The 21,283-nt window shown below is 34.2% G+C and overlaps 1 protein-coding gene across 9 annotated transcripts in view; it reads right to left on the reverse strand.

Annotated features, from left to right (window-relative positions):
- Window positions 1–21,283, reverse strand: part of Slc26a7 (solute carrier family 26 member 7) — a 223,662-nt gene that overhangs the window by 79,663 nt on the left and 122,716 nt on the right. For all 9 annotated transcript variants that reach the window (XM_010611993.3, XM_019205705.2, XM_010611994.3 and 6 more), the window contains 4 exons: window positions 16,501–16,607; window positions 14,974–15,040; window positions 9,162–9,299; window positions 6,450–6,498 (listed from right to left, as the gene is read on the reverse strand). In XM_010611993.3, coding sequence (XP_010610295.1) covers window positions 6,450–6,498; window positions 9,162–9,299; window positions 14,974–15,040; window positions 16,501–16,607 — 361 coding nt within the window. The remainder of the gene's footprint in view (window positions 1–6,449; window positions 6,499–9,161; window positions 9,300–14,973; window positions 15,041–16,500; window positions 16,608–21,283) is intronic.

Raw genomic sequence — 21,283 nt, forward strand, 5'->3', positions numbered from 1 at the left:
GTCTTTATCTCAACTTGATAAAAGCTATCTATGAAAAGCTAACAACCAATATCATACTAAATGGTCAAACACTGAAAACCTTCATGCTAAAATCAGAAACAAGACAAGGATATCCACTATCACCACTCGTGTTCAATATAGTTTTGGAAACATTAGCCACAGCAATTAGGCAAGAGAAGGAAATAAAAGCAATAAAGAAAGGAAGAAGTAAAACTGTCATTATTTGCTGATGATATTATATTCTACATAGAAGTCCCAAAGAACTCCACCAAAAGACTTCTAGACTTGATTGACAGATTCAGTAGAGTAGTTGGATACAAGGTAAATACTCAAACATTGATAGCCTTCTTGTACACAAATAATAGTCTCACTGAGAGTCAAATTAGGGAAATAATCCCCTTCAAAATAGCATCCAAAACAATGAGATATCTAGGAATCAATCTAATGAAGGAGACAAAAGACCTCTGAAAACTATAGCACTGTAAAATAAGAGATTGAAGAGGGTATAAGAAAATGGAAAGCCATCCCTTGTGCCTGGGTAGGAAGAATCAATATAGCAAAAATTTGCCATACTTCCAAAACTCCTATGCAGATTCAATGCAATCCTGATTGAAATCTCAAGACTTTAGTTCATAGAACTAGAGAAAACAATCAAAACTTCATTTAGAATCAGAAACCTAGAAGAGCAAAAGCAATTCTAGACAACAGAGACATGGCAGGGGGTATCATAATCCCCAATTTGAAACTATATTACAAAGCCACTGTGATAAGACAGCATGGTACAGGCAAAGAAACAGACTCAAGGATCAGTGGAATAGATTAGAAGATGCAGAAACTTCTCCTGACATACTCAATTGCCTCATCTTTGAGAAAGGAGCCAAACACCCTCTCTGGAAGAAAGATTGCTTCTTTAATCCCCCAAATATAAAGACACAATTCAAAAATGGCACCTGAGATGAACAGACATTTCATAGACAAAGAAGAAAAGCAGCAAATAATCATATAAAAAATGTCTAAAATCACTGCAGATGAAAACAACACTGAAATTCCATCTCAACTCAATAGGAATGGCTGCTAACAAGAAATCAACCAATAACAAATGTTGGCAGGGTAGTGGCGAGAAATGCACCCTTCTTCATTGGTGGTAGTGCAGACTGGTGCAACCACTGTGGAAATCAATGTGGAGATACCTCAAAAAACAAGGGTTAGAAGTCCTATTTGACCCAGCTATTTCTCTGCTGGGTATCTTCCCAAAAGTATTAAAAGAATCATACCACAATGACATATACTCACCAATGTTTATAGTGGCACAGTTTGTAACTAAACTTGGAAACAGCCCCACTGCCCATCAACTGGAGACTGGATAAAGAAGATGTGTTTTTTTCTTTTAATAAAATGGCATACTACTCAGCCATAAAGAATGTGAAACTACAGCTATTTATAGCCAAATGGATGCACATTGAGGCCATACCCTTCAGTTATATTAAAAAGTTATCCATGCATAAATACTGAATAGTTTCTCTGGTGTGAAAAAGTAAAGTGTAAATAAGGATTAAAATGTATAATTGATATTATGTTATAGGAATAAAAATCTGAAAGAGTAGAGGAAGTGGGAGGGGTAGAGGAAAGGTAAAAAGGGAAAAGAAAAAATTTGTGAAAAGGAAAAATATGGAAACAATGTCTTTGTAAATAGGGAAGGGTGGAGGGATGAGGGGAGGGTTTGGGGAATGGGGAAAAATATGAACCTGATAAGTCATGTTTAGGTACAAGATCCCAATGATGAATGTGACTATGCCGTATACCTAATATGTACCAATAAATTTAATAAAGATTTTTTAAAAAGAAAAAATGGAGAGTAGGGCTTTCTTTCATTTATTCTCTCAGGTATAGTGTGCCTAGGAATGCAGACAGTCTCTACAATTTGAAAAAGGTAAGTAAATTGATTTCATTCTAGAGCTTCAAAAAGGAAGATTGCCTTGCCAAAACCTTGATATTATGGTCATATGGCTCATTTCAGACCTTTATCACCTCAACTGGCAAATAATAAATCTGTTATGTTTTAGATAACAAAGTTTGTGACAATTTATTATAGCAGCAATAGGAAATTTATGTACCTGGGCTGTTGATTTGGGGAGGGAGAGAGCTTGTTAGAGTTTAAAACACATTGTGGCCAAACGTGTATTTTCTTCATCCTTTAATAGGCAGCATTATTGTACCCAGGATTTAGAAAATGTCCAATAAATACAAAACATATTTGGCAAGTACTCAAGAATGAAAGTGTGAGCTGAAAGCTGGAGGATGCCTGCAAGTGAAGTAGGTGAGTAAGCAGTGGAGGTCGACTGGGAAATCACCAGGTAGCTAGGGAGACCTCAGCAAGGTGCCCCTTAGTATTAGCGTAAGGCCACTAAAGTGTTTTGAGGACACACACTGCTAAATATGCAATAGATTTCAATTAAACAGATTGGATTTTCATTCAGAGAAGTAGCGTGGTTCTGTCTTCTAATTTATGTAGCTTTTCTTCATATCTCTCATGTATTCTATCACGTGCTCCAGTATGAATCTTGCCCTTCTGAAAAGATTGCTGGGGACAGAGATACTTTGTATTCTCTTTCTTACATGCTGTCCTACTCGGTGTCTATCTCCCTCTGCTCTGTAACTGCCAGATTTACTATGTAGTCCCCCAAGCCCCTGAATGTCTCCTAGATGTTCTCACATGATGAACTTGTCTCACAATCTCCAACCTAAACTCCCTATCCCGTAGCCACCCCACCCCACCCGGGCTCCCTAACATTTCCCAGGTTGGGAGTGGAAAAGCTTCAGAGCCATCATTTGTCTTATTGCAGATGACACAGCCTGAAAGTCACATTAATTCCAACATGACTAAGGATAGAACAAAAATCCTATGAGTGAATACAGAAAAGTAATGGAGCCAAGAGTTATAGGTAGTAGTTAAATTGAGAGAGGGAATGTAAATCTTCACCTTATCATTTACAGTGTAGAAAATTGAGAGGAGGATGAGACTAGAGACAGGAGGTGGGTGGGCATTCTGTTCTGGACTAGCAAAAGAGGGAAGAGGAGGAAACAGGAGAGAGGAGAAATATTCTGAACAACTTCTTCTGACCACTACAGAAGGGCCCGCGGAGACACAAAGGTTCACAGCACACACAAAGATGTTTGCTCATCAGCTACTGTTCTGTGCCAAGGGGGCTGGTCCTGGGAGGCAGAGATGAGAACTCCTTGTAGAAGTTTGCAGTCTAGTGGGAGAATACGCTGCTCAAAAAAGTTATGATGCAAACGCACAGTAACAATATTATACAAGTGTTCTCTGAGAATCCAGGTGAGAAAAAGTAAAGGTGCCATGAGAAGTTAGAAAAAGCCAGAGAAGACACTATGTGAGCTGTATCAATGTTGGTATGGGATGATGTAGTTAATTCATATATTTCTATTCTGATCTATAATGTTTATCTACAGTATGCTGCAATACAGTGAATACTATAATATGTATTTAATCAACTCATGTAAATGTTCTACCCATCATTTATGTTAATGGATATTTTGCTGTTTTTTCTCCATTGGTAGATTTCGCTGGTAAAGACACCATGGTAAAGAATAATCTTTTTTCTCATGTTTTTTATTTCTCTTTTCCCTTATTTCCTTTCCCCTACACCTTTAGCTCTTTTGTTCCTGTTTCACATTGTCAATTATACCATTAGGATCTTATGTACCATTATAGTTTTTCACACCAGAAAAAGGAAAATCTTTTTTGTTGTCTTAAAATCACTTTTGTAAAATCTTATATTATTTAGAACTTTCCAATATCATCCAAATTTTCTTTTGGTATCAAGATATCTATAATGCTCTCATTTTTTATATATCCACATAATCTGTACTTATATTTTTTTTGGTCCTAATATTGTCCCTTATCATTTTTTCTTTTCAGTTTTGTTTAGTGTTTAATGATTTTATTATTCTTTTCAAAGAACCAAACTGGGATGTTGTTGATGATTCAAATTTTATGCTTTTTTCAATTTTATTAATCTCTATTTCTATCTTTACTATTTCATCACTTTTACTGTCACTGGTTCCACTGAATCTTTAAATTCTTGATATAAATGATTAAATCATTGATTTTTTACATTTTTCCTAATATGTGCAGGTCCATATTCCTTATGCACTACTTTATTGTACCCCATAAATTTTGATATGTATTTCCCTTATGTGATTTAATTACATTTTCCCCTCTAATCCTCACTATGACTCCTTTGAACAACTGGTAATTGCAAAGAGTATTTACTAATTTGCAAATATATGGAGGCTTTTGGTTATTTTTTTGCTGCAAATTTCTTTCCAGTAAAGATTTACAGATTAATTGCATGTTAGCAAGAAAACCTGCAGGTATAATTTCCCTTATTTGAAATGTGTTGAAATTTGCATTATGGCCTCAGCTTATGGTCATCAGAGAAACAGTTGGAGCCCAAAGACTTTCCCAGCTACACGAGCCCAAACTTGTCATGAAGCAAGAGTCTCAGCTAAAGATAAGAGTGCTAATCAGAACACTCAGAATCATTGGCCTTTTCCCAGACCTTTGTCAAGATGGTTATAATCATACTCACATTCAGTGCAATAGACTTTTTTTTTTCAGCTTTAATTGAGTTTATTGGTACATTTTAGGGATACAGTACAGCTACATTCATTGTTGGGATCTTGTACCTCTACATGACAAGTCTTGATTCTCATTTTTTCCCCTTACCTCTGCCCTCCCTTCAACCCCTCCTCCCCTCCTCATCTACAAACACTTTATTTACATCTTTTCATTCTCTCACATTTTTTTCTTTTCCCTTTTTACTCTTCCCCTACCCATCCCACCTTCCCTACACCTTTAGCTCCTTTCTTCCCATTTCTAAATGTCAGTAATCTTATTAAATATGTCCTCTCTGCTCTTTTTCTCTCTCATATTCTGTGTATCTCCCTAGAAAACTGATGAGATATTCATCCCTCTGGTTGAAGATAATGGTTTGGATTTCATTAATCTACCTTCTTTTTTTCCTGTTCTCCCTCACTTGCTTGCAACTTCTTTGCATTTATTTTTTAATTGACAACATATTGTTTTTTTGTCTCTAGTGACACAGCCTTGATAAAAACAAATACAAAATTCTTTGGGAAATGATAGTAAATAAAAATGCAGTATCAATAGAAGAAAATGTTGAGAAATGAGACAATAACCAAGCCATTCTTTTGGTTTTGGTTTTGTTTTATTTTATTTTGTTTTGTTGGTACCGGATATCAAACTTGGGACCTTGCACTTGTGAGGCAGGTAGGGGAAACACTGAGCTAAATCCCTGGCCCCCAAGCCATTCTTTTTAGAAGACATATTCCTAACAAGCTACCCTTTGTTTAAAAAAGTCAAGAAGTTAATAAAAAGTATCTATGTTTCACCTTGAGTTTTTAGCATTGACTTATTTCTTCAAATTTGTGACCTAGTAATAGAAACATATACTGTCCCATTTCATTCTTTGATAAGTTGTGTCATTTCCTTAGGACTTCTAAGTATATTACCTATTTTAAACTATATATTTATATATTTAAAGTAATAAATGCCATTACTTTTTAAAAACATCTAATGAATTTTGGAACTAAATTATTGAGTTAAAAGATTTCAAAAATTCAAAAGAAAAACTAAAACAAATATTTTTCAATTTCCAGTCAAAAATGTCTTTAATTTCCATTTAGTTAGAAGGAATCAGTCAAATATATAATATACAATAAATTCAGCAAATTTTTATCAATTTATAATTTTAAAAGCTATAATGAATAATTTACTTCTGATGCTTGTACATTAGTAAATATCAAATTAAAAGTTCAACATGCAAGTTCATTCTAATTCAACTCTGCATTTTATCATTTAGTTAAAAGGTATCATGATGCTTTTCATTCATTCTTCACAGTAGCACATCACTTTTTTCTGTGTCTGTTATTTTTTCTACATTTGAGATAAAATCACATCAATTCCTAAGTATGCAACAGAAAGATAAACTTCAAGAGAATAAACATTAATGTGGATGACATACAGCACCACAATCAAAAGATTTGTTGTTGTTACCTGATTCACTTTTTTCAAATAACTATCAACATCCAATTGCTTTAAACTCTGGCTTGTTTGGGTGAAAATCCAAAATATTTTCAAAGAAAAGGTATTTTGAAGAAAAACTTGTCCATATTAGAGCTCTGATACCATGAATTTCATTCAATGATTCAAACGCTTATTTTAAGTAAATGAAAGGAAGAAAGATGGAAAGGAATAAGAAGGAACAGAGAGGAGGTAGGAAGTAAAAAGAAGAGACAAGAGTGGAGAGGAAGAGGTTGAAAAGAGCAGAGAATAGGTTAGAGAGGGAGGGTAAGAAGAAGAAAAGAGGAAAAAGACACTCATTTTTTCCTTAAAACTAACTCACCGTTGTAGCTACCATTGGATAGAGAATTGAGTAACGTGTTTTGTTCACACTGAAATGAAAACAAATGAAAAGAAAATTTTTATGAAAACATTTTGAAAAAAATGAGAAAATACACTACTCCTTTCTCCATAAAGAATAACAAAAATTAATCTCCTTTAAATATTTTCACTAGGTTTGCTTTCAGAATGCTGTGTACAATAAAGTTTAAGTGTACCTTAGTTCAGTAAGTAATTTACGTTATCAAAGTTGTACGATCTTCTCTAGACCATTTTTTGGCAAGACTTTGTTTTGATTTCAGATGGGACATTAATCATTTAATACTCAGAACAATCCTACAAAGTTACCAATCTCATTTTCCATGTTAGAGAGTCAAAAATTAGAAAAGTTATGTAAGTTGATCAAAGTCACAAAGCTGGCAAAAGTCTGGATCACAACCAAAGCTAGTGCCTTTCCAGTTCTATCTTTGTGGCCCCAACCCCTGCTTTATACTACTTATCACAGGAAAGAGTTTTCATCTTTCAATTAGACTAGAGAATTTTTGTTTCCTCTTTTTGATACACAGTGGTGCCGTTTATAAATCATAGGTGTTACTGACAGTTATCAACTATACCCGATTATTGTACATTTCTAACTCTCAGCCTTCCTTTTTAACATAGCATTCAGATAATATCACTTACATTGTGTGGCTGATGATAGTTAATTTGGCCTAACTAGAATCTGGTCCCTGACAACCATTGGACAAATGTGAGTTTCCTTTCCCTCCTCTTACAGATACTTTTTCTGAAATCTCTTGTGAATTTTAGTAATTTCTGTAGATACTCTGCCTTGAAGGAAGTGGCTTACTTCTACCTTGAAATAAGAAGTAGCTATCTGAGACAGAAGATACCCAACAATGAATCTATGTAACTCCAGACCATCTCCCTAGCCATTCTTCATGGCAATTTTATCCCCCTTTATTCAGAAAGCAGGGTTTCCTTGCTATATCCTTTAATATCCATGGTATATAAATTTGCATTATTCTTATTTAATGGAACTGAATGAATTTAAAACATCATCATAGAGTTCTTAGGTAAAGAATCCCTTTGAGGGCCATTGCCTACGAACAGTCTGGATTCACTGAATTCCATTTGACTATTAGACTCACATTTCTGGTCTCCTAAGTGATTATATCCTAATCAGATATAAGATAGCTCCTCACTGAAGGGTTCATTAATGAGGTTAAATTCTGACTCGACACACTACAAAATAAGCAAACATGCTAATTTTCAGTTCCCGAAAACAAGCTGAGACAAGCAGTCTTACAGGAAAATACTCCACGGAAAACATTATCAACCTCATTAAATGATTCATTTCAAGTATACTACTAGGTTTGATAAATTCCACAAAGCTGTATATAATACTAAGAAGAAAATTTACATTTGAAAAATGAGGCAACAGACTTCTTATGGGTTATGTTATATGAAACTCTGGACAAATGTTTTTCCCAACACTCATAGGGATGTTTTTTGTGAGCTCACCTCTACCCACAGAAACCTCCCTAAATCGGTGTAACCGAGCTTTGTGAAAGAAAAAGGCCTGGTAACTAACCATCCTGAACAACTGGAAACATAGTTTCCTATCCGACAAGAGAGCATGTTCTCAAAATGCCTGGTGTTGGTTCCCAGTGTTCCCTTGAAAGTGAAATCATAGAGAGCATGGAGACACTCAGGGAGGGCTGGCTTCCTGCGATCCTAGTCTGTGCAGTCCCACAGGGTTCCATGCTTCGAAAGCTCTCTCACTTGGTTCATGCTGTGCTGTCACCATCTTAAAAATCTGAGTAATCGTGGAGCAAAGGACCTCCTATTTTCATTTTGCACTGGGCCCCTGCAAATTACATGTGTCCTCCTGAATATGGGGCCGCTGTCGTGTGGATCAGGATGAGGCAGGAGCATGCAGCTGTGGGGGACAGCTCCTGAGATGCCAGAAACAGGAGCGCCGAGACCATCTATTCCCTGACTGACTAGCGATAGTACATGCACAAAGAAGTGAGAAAGAAGAGATCTTCGTGATCTGGAAGAGCCAACGAAAGTCAACGAAAAGAGCAATCAACCACACTAATAATATGACCTAAGACTGTATAATACGGAGTAGGCCAAGCACATTCTAGGTGCTCTGCATTTATTAACTCATTTAATCATCTTGATTAAAGATGAGGAAACTGAAGCATAATTGGTGACTCAGTTAAGGTCCCAAACCCAAGCAGCCTTCTCTTAACACTGCAGAGAACTTAAAGGATTATGATGATATATGGCTCATTTACATAAATCACAGTGATGCACGTTTAATTCAATATCAGATAACTGACTTTACTTGTGGACATAAAGCTGATTTTTATAATGTTACACCAATGGGAAAATTTTGTGCCTCTCTGGTATCATTTGTCATATTCTATCTCTTTAGGAGTTAGATATAATGTTTTTTGTTTTTTGGTTTTTTTTTTTAGAAGCTTGGTGAGCAAGCCCTTTGAACTAAGCAATTTGTCTTATTTGTTCTTTTGTGGTACACATATTCATTAGACATCAGGAATTGAATGAATAAATAAGCAAGAGGTAACCTAAAAATTAAGTACATGCACTAAATGGAAGTATTATTTACATGAGACTTTTTTTTTTAGTGTCATGATGTACAGCTATCTACAGTATGACATTCTAATTGTGAAACTGTCACTCCTACCTTGCTGATATCATCAAGTGGATGGTTACTGGGATTTTCCCTTTGGATTGTGTTCTTTAAATCGGTGTGAAATTTCTTTACATTAAGGAAGACAAGTGGGTTGTTTATTGAGATGATTTTCACCTGAGGTGTGGTCTCCTTTTAAAAGAGAGAGAGAAAAAAAAAGATTCAGAATTGTGAATTAAATGAAAAAGAAAAACTATACCCACTGAGTTTATATCTTGCAAGTCCAAATGTCACTCATCTGTGGAAACAATCTCTTAACTAACATTTTCATTACTAAAATATGTTTAGAGGCCTTACTGTATCAATGCACTTCTTGGGCAAATACGTACTTTCTAGAAACATTGACCTTGAGACAGGCCTACAGATTCTCTGAAAGTTGTCTTTATTCCTGTTGAATGGGTTTGGGGAGGCAATAGCCTAAAATACCCAAAAAATACCAGGAGGATTTATCCTCCCCAAAGCACCTCTTCCATTTGACCTATCAGTTAAAAATAACTTATTTAACCATTTATATTTTTTTAAAAACAAAAATGTGGACTAATGTGTCAAATGTCAGATCATAAGAATGTAAGTTTTCTTCAGCTGAAATGCAACTGTACAAGTGACTGATGGTCCTAACTGGAACAGGAATATAACTTTACTTGGAGCAGGCCTGGGTCACACTGCATCACCACAATGTAGGTGAAGGAGGCAGGAACAGAGAGCAAGGTCTTATATAAAAGGGTGTCTGCTATGGCCATTTGCTGAGCTATTACTGGCAGCGCTCAGTGATGTGCCAGTAAAACCGTCTTCTCGGTGGCTTTGGGACAAATGTCTGATTGAGAAGATGGCTGATTCTCTGAAATGATAGCTCCTCACCAACGAAGAAAGCAATACTCTGGTAGGCCTTAGTGCTCATATGGGCAAGGAAATGCAGAGAACAAACATGTATGCAGCCAGAGGAAAGAAAGAAGAAAAAGAAAATGTTAAGCACATTAATTTAGATATTTATCCAACCTCTCTCAGTCTCCCAATTTTTTAAACTAGATCAATGCTTAAACTAGATTGTATCAAATTCTAAATCCACAAAACTGGTTAAACTCCAGAAAATGAAATTTGTAATAATTAAAAAAAACATAAGCTCCCAAACTTTTAATCAAGAGTAAACCCCTTAGAAACCAAAAACAAAATATTATTAGGCCTGTCATATTTAGTTATCACAAATCATACATGACTGTGCCATTAAGTTGTCTTAAGTTAACCTGAAAACATATGTATTTGTTAAAGAGGAGGCATTCAAGTTGTTCAAAGTAAATTGTCAGTGAAGTTGAATTCAGAAAATAGGAACAGATCTCCCAAATAAGAAATGGGTATTTTGCATAATAAAGGAGTGAAATGTTCATGATTGAAAGATAAGAATAACAGATTATTTTATTTTGTTAGCTAAAAATTCCATCTGAAAGTTCACCTTCATATCTTGTTCAATCTTGTCTTTTTCTTTCTTTTCTTTTTCTTTTTTTATCTTTCAGTTTTGGCACAAGTAATTAATGAGATGCAATATTTTTTCTTTTTTATGAGTTTTATTAGTACATGCTGCTATACATAATGATTACACTCATTGTAGGGAATTGGTCCATGTATATAACATATTTAAATTCCTTTTTTCTCCCTCTTTCCTCCACCTCCTTTTCTTTTTCCATCATCAGATTCATTTATCTTGTAAGACCTTGTAAAGTTAACTGTCATATATACAGATTGAAAACCACACCAAAAGGCCAAAGAACATAAAATATGTAAGTCAATGTACTAATTCAAGGTATACTTTTAGATATATTATCCACACTGGATTATGATATCTTCTTTTTTCTTTCTCTTGTTTCCCATTGTCTGTCTTTTACTCACGCAAAGGTAACTTGGTGCACAAAATCAATTTTTTCCACGTTAAAAACAAATATTATGGAATGAATTTTGTGACCAGGATCATGGCAAGAATTGTTTGTGAACCAAGATAGTACTGTACTTTATATGTACATTGAGTTTTTCATATGAGAAACCATGTTATATTTAAGCTTCTGTGTCTGAAATACTTCACTTAATATTTGATCTCAAGGTGCATCCATTTTCTTACAAATGACTCGTTTACTCTTCTTTATGGCACAGTAACATTCAGTTGTGTACAAGTAACACATTTTTTTATCTGTTCCTCTGTTGATGGACATTTAGGCTGTTTTCAAGACTTAGCTATTATGAATTGTGCTGTTATAAGTATTGGTATGCATGTATAACTGTGATATAATGTCTTTAGCTCTTTTGGGAATATACCTAGAAGGGAAATAGCTGGGTCGAACAGAATTTCTACTTTAGTTTTTTGAGGAATCTCCATGCTGATTTCCATGGTGTTTTTATCAGTTTACAGTCCCACCAACAGTGAAGGAGTTCCTTCTCCTTTCAGCCTCATCACCATTTGTTATTGGTTGATTTGTTGATGGTAGCTCTTCTTTCTGCAGTAAGATGGAGTCTCAGTGTTGTTTTAATTTGTATTTCTAGAATAGCTAGCGATATTGACATTTTTTTCATGTGTTTATTGGCTGTTTTTATTTCCTCATCTAAGAAGTGTCTATTCATTTCAGATGCCCATATTTTTCAGTCTTTAAATTTGTAAGTCTCATGGTTTTTGAGTTCTTTATATATTCTAGATATTAATCCTTTGTCTAAGGAAATCTTTTTCCCCCCATTCTGTAGTTTGTCTCCTCATTCTATTAGTGGTTTCCTTTGCTGTGTACAAACTTTTGAATTTGATGGGATCTCAATTTATTGATTCTTGGTATTATTTCTTGTATAACTGCAGTTTTGTTCAGAAAATTTTTGCTTACATCTATGTCTTCAAGAGTTTTATCTATTTTGTCTTTCAGCAGATTAAATGTTTTTGTTCTAATGTTTACATCTTTAACCCATTTTTACTTTAGTTTAGTGCATGGTGAGAGATAAGGGCCTAAGTTCAACCTTTTGCATGTGGATAGCCAATTTTCCCAGCCACCATTTGTTAAAGAGGCTGTCTTCCCTCCAGCAAAAGGATTTGGCCCTTTTGTCAAAAATAACTTAGCTAAAGTGCCTGCAGTTTTTTCTGTATCTTCAATTCTGTTCTATTGATCCACGGGTCTGTTTCTGTTGTTGTTTGCTTGTTTTGTTTGCTTATTTGTTTGCTTTTTTTTTGCCAATACTATGTTGTTTTTATCACTGTAACTTTGTAGTGTAACTTGAAGTCAGAGATTGTGATGTGCCCTGCTTTGCCCTTGTTGCCCAGAATTGCTCCTGGTATTCTAGGTCTCTTCTGATTCCATATGAATTTTAGGATTGCTGCCCTCCAGCTCTGTAAGAAATGTAATTGCTTTTTTTGGTTGGAATTGTATTAAGTCTACATAAAAGTTTTGGAATTGTGGCCATTTTGACTATATTGGTTCTGACTACCCAGGAACAGGGGATATCTTTCCATTTTCTGATATCCTCTTCAGTCATTTGTTTCAGAGTACTATAGTTATCATTGCAGAGGCCTTTCATTTCCTTAGTTAGGTTAATTCCTAAGTATTTTGTTTATCTTGATAGTATGGGAATAGCATTTTTTCTCTCATTTCTTTCTTAGTGAATTTGTTATTGGTATGCAAGAACATTATTGAATTTTAAGTGTTGGCTTTGTATCCTGCTACTCTGTCAAATTTGAGTATTAATTATAGGAGTGTTTTGGTGGAGTTTTGGAGTCTTCTATGTAGAGGATCATGTCATCAGCAATTAATGATAATTTAATTTATTCCTTTCTGATTCACATCCCTTTTATTTCTTTCTCTTATTTTATTGCTCTAGCTAATGTTTTGAAAACTATATGAAACAGAAGTGGTGAGAGCAAATGTTTTGTCTTATTCCTGAATTTACAGAGAAAGCTTTCAGCTTCCTTCCATTTAGGATGATATTAGCTATTGGTTTGTCATAGATGGCTTTTATCAGATTGAGATAAAGACCTTCTACCCTATTTTCTTCATTATTTTATCAAGGATGGATGTCTGATTTTTCAAATGCTTTTTCTATGTCTACTGAGGTGATCATGTGATTTTTGTCTTCTGTTTTATGTGGTGTATTACATTTATTGATTTGCATTATGTTGAACCATCCCTGCATTCCTGGAATGAACCCTACTTGGACATGATGTATGATCATTTTGCTGATTTTCTGCATTCTGTTTGCCATTATGTTCTTGAGGATTTTTGCATCTGTGTTCATTAAAGAGATTGGTCTATAGTTATCTTTTTTGTTTGGGTTCTTTTCTGGCTTTGGAGTCAGGTTAATGCTTCTTCCAGGAATGACTTCAACAAAATTAGATTTCCATGTGATACAGTTATTATTCACTTGGGTGACAAGACTGGACCCAAGGTTCAAGAGATGTAGAAATTTCTGGCATTTTTATCTGTCCTACAAATCCCCTTACTCACTCCCACACGTTTAGCCCTTGAGGAAGGTAGGGTAAGGATTATTTAGAGTTTTCTAACAAAGGACTTTTAAGATGAATTCTGTTTCAAAGCTCAGGATGTCAATCCCAATGCACATATACATGAGTGGTGGAGACACACTGAGGATGTAGGCTAGGAATTTGCTTAAGCATTAGAGTCCCACGGAAAGATTTCCTTTCTTTTCCTTCTGTCTTCCTTCCTTCAGTTCCTTCTTTTCCTTTTCTCCTCTCCCTTTCCCCCTTTTTTTATATAGGATCACACTATGTTTTCCAGTCTGACCTTTAATTTCAGATCCTCCTGCCTCAGCCTCTTTAAGTAGCTGGGGTTGTAGGTATGTGCCACTGTGCCTGGCTCCCATGCATAATTTAAGAAAATAAAATAAAGGCAGAATTGGTGGAAAAGTTGAGCATGTAACATCCTCAAAGTTATAAAGTCAAACAGCTCCCTGTGAAGCAAATCTTCCTATGCTGATTGAAACAAGCTCTTTTCCTGGATGTCACAGAAGAACTCCTGATGTTATTTCCTAGTTCCAGTCTATTTAAAAACACCCTCACATTAGTCCTTCTGGTGAGAGGCCAGTTCTTTCTATTCTGAGGGGCATCATAGAGTACTAAGCAAATGTAAGAAATAAAGAAGAAAAGTTTAGCCAAACATATATAAAGCAGGTGCAAAGACAATTTTTAATTGGCATAAGTCAATATTTTCCTTCCTTTTTAAATATTTTTATTATTTCATGATAAAAACTAGAACTCAAACTCTAAAAATTTACTCCTTAGCATTGTAAAGTAAGACAATTTATTCAATTTTCTTATTTAAAAAACTCTTCATTGTGTAAAAATGCAATCTCTTTGACATTCTAGAAGCAATGGACTTAATTACCCTCTACTAATGATATCGACTAGATTTTTTTTAAAGGTAATATCACGAGCTAATTTGTTTATTTTCTTCCTATTTCCTATCTTCATATGTCACTAAGTTCAGAAAAGACTATCAGTTTGGCTGGGTGGCTTTATGCAACTTAGCAGTAAGAAAGAGATTTACACATGCTTGAGTGAATGTGGGCCATAATTCTACTGTGAGCTGCAGTTCTTTGAACTATGATCTGATCTTATCTGAATGCCAAATTCAAAGAAAATTTCTTCTGTTCCATTGAGTTGTGTGTCTGTTGTTACATGTGTCATGGTCAATATATATCATTGGAAGTTCATATTAATTAAAAAGGTAAATATTTTTAAATATCATAATTTTTGTTTCTTATGATATCATAAAACTACAACACCTACAAAATTATTAAGCATTGTTCAAAGGAAAAAAGAAAGTAAACTTACATCATCTGTTTCTGTCTTCACTTTGAATTCAATTTCTTTCATGTTTTTAATACTTAAAGTCTTTGCTCTAAAGTTAAGGCACATAAAAAACACAATAAGTCATTTCCTGATGAGCATACAATAATGAAGAACCGAAGGGGCTAAATCATATTTTATCTTAATAATTAGAAATGCCTGAAATGGTGTAGAACTCATAACACATTTACTCATAAAAGATTAGCTAATCTATGCATTTCTGTGATACTCAGAAATAGAGGGTAACAAAAAGAACCATCCAACTAGAGATCAATAAATATACTTTACCTTATTTTGGTTCCTAGAGCCCCAAATCTCCAAGCTGCAAGAGGTGGATTTGTAAAGAATTATAAGAGATAAAAGGCTAGAGAGTATTAGTATTTGATAAAATCTTGTTTTAGAGGAAAAGAAGGAAACAAGAAATCAAGGACAAAATGGGACAAGATAATAATAAACCTGCTCTATTTAGATAATATAAAAGTAGAATATAGAGATAAATCTGAGCATTTTTAAGAATTTATTACTGCACAAAAAACTTCAAGAGAAGGATGAGGTGTGAGTGGAAGCACTATCAGATGAACACAGAGAAAGCAAAGGAAGGACTTGATCAAAATAAGGAAATGATTTGTAGACATTCAGTAATAAAACAAAAGATGTATGTTCCTCAATAAATTATCTAGAATATTATATTTATATATAATATATTATATAGATTATACATTATATATTCTACAAATATTAATCATAATTTTCTGATAAATAAAAAATAAACCTTTTAAAAATTATTTAATTTTCCAAATGATTACTATTACCATATGGTTTGTGTTGTATTGGATACTATATCCCTTCACTTAATTAAAAAAAACTCCAAGATACTGTACGTGCTTAAAGGATATATTTATTTTTAATATTTTTACATATTTACTCTAGTCTGGCTATCACATGTCCCACAAAGGCCAGTGTGTCAAAGGCACTGTTGCCAATCTTTGGCAGCATCTGCAGGAGGTGAAGCCACTAAGTGGTGAGGTGAAGTTAGGTCACTGAGCGAGTAAATTTGGGGAGGATAATGGGGACCCAGACTCTTCCTCCCTCTCTCTCTCCTTTCTTCCCACTTGCCATGAGGTGAATGGCTTTGCTCTAAAGTGAGCTTCCTATTATGATATTCTGCTTAACCACAAGCATAAAAGCAACAGGGCCAGTTTACTAATGGACTGAAATCTCTAAAACCATGAGCCAAGCCAAAATAAACTTTGCTTCTTCTTAAATTGCTTTATTTCAGGCATTTATTACAGTGATAAAAAGCTGACTAACACATATTCTATTTTACAATGTTGATATTTCTTTTCATTAAGACCAACATTGCTACATACCATATGTAGATAAAACATTTCCTTATCACTTTAATTCTCTAATAGCACATAAACATGAGATTGTTTTACCATAAGTTATACAAAAACAAAATAAACTTGATTGCTGAGTAAGAATAAACAGAGTATTTTAATAAAGTCTTACCTTGGGAAGCGTCCTATCACTACAGCTATGGTACAGACGACACCAAACAGAAGTCCCACATTGGCAGCAAAGCATATTGTAAATATATATGTACTGACCCATATACCCTAAAAGAGAAATAGCAGGTGTGGGGGTTTTGGTATTATCTTCCTCATTGATTGCTCCCTTTCATACAGTTTTATTGTACAACATTCCTGCGACCAAATCTTTCAGCAAGAATGTATCATTTAAGAAGCAGAGAAACAGAAGCTAAGGAGTACAGAATCACATCTTAACTCTATCTGACTCTCAGCAGTACAAATGGGGAAAGGTTCACTCTTTAATTCCAGGCACTGCCAATCCTTAATTCGATTCCTAATTACCATATTTAAAATCTGTAAATGGTTGATGTGGGTGTGGTCAAAAGCATGCCATAATTTCCCACCACATTCTCATTTAATGTAACACTGTCAAAAGTAATTGTTTGCAGATATCTGTCATTCTTAACAATATTCTGTTTTCTAAGATTGCAAAAAACCCACTATCGTTTATTATTACACAAGGCTTTCAAAACCTAGTCTTGAAATGACTGAATCAAACAACACTGCCAATGCTACTTTTAGATCAACCACTATGAAGATCATTATAATTTATTTACAAGGAGCTGCTTATTGTGAAAGCTAAAAAATCAGGGCCAACTCTGTTCCTGGGAACATTTCAAAACACTGGAAGAAACCAATTCTCTTCCAGTTGGAATTCCAAAGTTGTAGTTTGCTCATCATTTGAAATTATAATTGCAACAAGATATTGTAGTATAGTTGGCATTTCTAAGCTTAGTGCTACAAAAAACGTTAAAAACAACTAATTTGTGAAATCCAGAAATACAAATCCTGTATTTATCAAATTGTAAGCTAACGAAATTTAAACCTTTTTCCCCCTGAATAAAATCCATCATTTTGCCTTTCATGCAATTCAAAGTTTATTTCTGTCTGTCCCAGGACTCTTATATGCATTCAAAAGATTACTTTTAAAGTATCATCACTTCAAAACATCTTTTAAAACATAATTTAATTTCATCAACAAATGAAAGACAAACTACTCAGTAATCTAAAAATATCATAAAATCTTGAGAATTAAGAGTACAGACTTTTTTTTCTCTCCAGCCAAGTTTGAAATACACATTTTTAAAGAATAATTCTTAAATTGAAATGCTTTTCCTTTGCCTATATTATTTATATACAGACTGAGTTTGAGTGATCCTTAATAATAGGCTGTCTTGAAAAGCTCAGCCGCAGAAGCAAATGGAGGGAGTTTTAATGTTAAATCCCTTTTGATAATAAAAGACACATTCTAGAGCAAAAGAGCAAATATATCTTAAATAATTTTCATGTTAAGATCTATCTTCTAAGAATATAATGCTAATTTATTACTTATATGAAATCATTCCCAGCCTGCCTCCTTATGGGTTAGGACACTGAGCTGTTTCTCCAGTATTCCTGTGAATCAGCAGTCATTTCTGTCTTCTATTTGTATAAGTGTGTTTTCCTTCCTAATTATTATGATCATATACAAAATCAGAATGCAAGTTTTTTATCATTACTTCTATTTCCTCTGATGACTTTGAGTCTTACTCATCTTCAAATGCTAAATGAGCCTTCCTGAGTGAGGCACAATAGCATCTCACCAAAAGATTTCTGAGTCTAATGTCTCTTAGCCAATCTTTATAATTCAAAATGGCATAGGGAACTATGGATGTTGGTTCCTGCTACTTAAAAAAACCACAGAGCCTGGAGGCCAAGATTCAGTAGAGGAAACCAAAAATTTTGGTACCATCTGGTTCTATTTTTAAAGCATATTTACTCTGCCACAACATCATCTATTATAACTCAGGCTTTCTAAATGCTTAGTTATTTCCTAGGGCTACATTTATAGCTTGAAAAAATATCAAATGCAAATTAATAACATAGATCAGTAAATAATTCCATTAGTTAGAATATGTCCTACAATATTCTGTAACAATTCCTGTAAAGAATGCTAGTTATCACATTTACCAGGAATTAGTTCTTGTCTCTTTGTGCCTTTTTATTAAAAAATAATGATTTAGCACTAAGAGTCCCTAAACACAAAGTAACCACAAAGTTAAATTTAAGTATAAATCATAAATGAATGCTTCTTATTTAAAATTCATCAATTTGAAATTTGAAAATTCATCTAGTTGGGCTGGGGATTTAGCTCAGTGGTTCTGCCACCTGCCTTGCTTGTACAAGGACCCAAGTTCGATCCTGGTACAAAAAAAAAAATCACAAAGCTAGTATGGCCATGACCATACTTCCAAAACTGCTATACAGATTATATGCAGTCCCAATTGAAATAGAAACCATATATTTCACAGAAGTAGAGAAAACACTACAAAAACTCATTTGGAACCAGAAGAGACCTGGAAGAGTAAAAGCAATTCTAGGCAACAGAGACAGGACAGAGGGTATCACAATCCCCAACTTTAAACTATACTACAAATCCACTGTGATAAAAACAGCATGGCACTGGCAAAGAAACAGACCTGAGGATCAGAGGAATAGATTAGAAGATGCAGAAACAACTCCAGATGTACTGAGTTACCTCATCTTTGACAAAGGAGCCAACCATACTCACTGGAGGAAAGATAGCCTCTTTAATAAATGCTGTTGGAAAAACTGGATTTCAATTTGTCAAAGATTAAAACTAGACCCATATCTTTCACCATACACTAAACTAAAATCCAAGAGGATTAAAGATATAAATATTAAAACAGAAACACTAAGCTTGCTGAAACATAAGTTAGGTAGAACTCTTGAAGATATCAGCATAGGAAAAGACTTTATGAACAAATTCTCAGTAGTACAGAAAGTAGCACAAAGAATCAACAACTGGGATCTCATTAGAAAGCTTCTGCACAGCAAAATAAATCACCAGCAGAGCTAAGATACAACCCAAAATGTGGAAAAAAATTTTACCAGCTGCTCCTCAGACAAAAGTCTACTATCTAGAATGTATAAAGAACTCAAAAAAAAAATCACACCCCCAATAAAGACCCTATTCAAAATGAGCATCTGAAATGAACAGATATTTCTAAGACAAAAAAGAAAAAGCAGCAAATAATCATATAAAAAAAGTTCAACATCACTGGTCATTCAAGAGATGCAGATGAAAACAGCACTCAGATTCCACCTCACCCCAGAAAGAATGGCTGCTACCAATAAATTAACCAATAACAAATGCTGGTGGGGTTGTGGGGAGAAAGACAACCTTCTTCATTGTTGGTGGGAGTGAAGACTGGTTCAACCATTGTGGCAATCAAGGTGGAGATACTTCAAACAACTAGGATTAGAGGTTCCATTTGACCCAGATATTCCTCTGCTGGGTTTCTTCCCAATAGAGTTAATTACCACAGTGATATATGTGTACCCATGTTTATAGCAGCACAGTTTGTAATAGCTAAAACTAGGAAATAGCCCATCTGCCCATCTGTTGGAGACTAGATAAAGAATATGTGAGAAGATGTGTGTGTGTGTGTGTGTCTGTGTGTGTTTGTGTGTGTGTGTTTCAATAAAATGGAGTACTACTCAGCCATAAAGAACAATAAACTAGAGACATTTATAGCTAAATGGATGCACAATGAGACCACACTCTTAAGTGAAATAAATAGGACACACATGTAAATACTGAGTAGCTTCCCTGGTGTGAAAAACTAAAAGTGTAAATAAGGATCAAAATGTCTAACTGATCATGTGAAATAGGAAGAAAAGGTCTAAAAGGGTAGGGGAGGGCTAGGGATTTAGCTCAGCGGTTCGGTGGCCTGCCTTGCTAGCACAAGGACCCGAGTTCAATCCCCGGTACAAAAAAATAAATAAATAAAAATAAAAATAAAAGGGTAGGGGAAGTGAGAATGGTAGGGGAAAGGAAAGAAGGTAAAGGAAAAAATACAAGAAAAGTAAAAAATGGAAACAAGGTCTTTGTAAGTAGGGAAAGATGGAGGGGTTGAAGGTAGGGCAGGAAAATGGCAAAAAAAAAAAAGAACCAAGATATATCATGTAAAGCTACAAGTTCCCAATGATGACTATAACCATATTGTATACCTAAAATGTACCAATTAACTTAATGAAAAAAAGAAAATTATAAAAAATTAAAATAAAAAATAAAATGAGTCAGAGCTACTCAGCCACAACCTAAAATAGGAGGAACAAAAAAAAAAGAATAAAAATACAATTGATTTTATTTAAAAATTTTTTCATCAGTCTATTGGACCACTTTATATTTCCCTGACCAATCTTTGTTTTTTTTTTTTTGATTGACCAATCTTTTTGAGAGAGACATTAATATTATTAAGTTTACATAGATCTGCTCAGTACTATGTCCATGAGTATAACCTTCATTTGGGTTTCTATTTCTTCATTACTTTAAAGAGGGTTTTTGATCAACAAGTGAATCTAATATGAAACTATTAAAAATTAGAGGAATAAAAGTTACTGACTTTTCATGTGATGACTATTGACATATTTTAACTTTAGAACTTCAAATTATTTTACATACACATCATTATCATGTGTCATGATAATATAAGTATTTTCTTTCATGTGATGACTATTGACATATTTTAACTTTAGAACTTCAAATTATTTTACATACACATGATTATCATGTGTCTATGATAATATAAGTATTTTCTATTGATTGAGTAGTCTAGATGAATTATATATTGTGGATAACATCTCTACCCCCAGAAGTCTGTAAAACTTTTACTAAATATACCTAGATTATATCCCAA

Source organism: Fukomys damarensis, unplaced genomic scaffold, assembly GCF_012274545.1.
Source record: "Fukomys damarensis isolate Sample0158 unplaced genomic scaffold, DMR_v1.0_HiC HiC_scaffold_5, whole genome shotgun sequence".
Taxonomy (NCBI): Eukaryota; Metazoa; Chordata; class Mammalia; order Rodentia; family Bathyergidae; genus Fukomys; species Fukomys damarensis.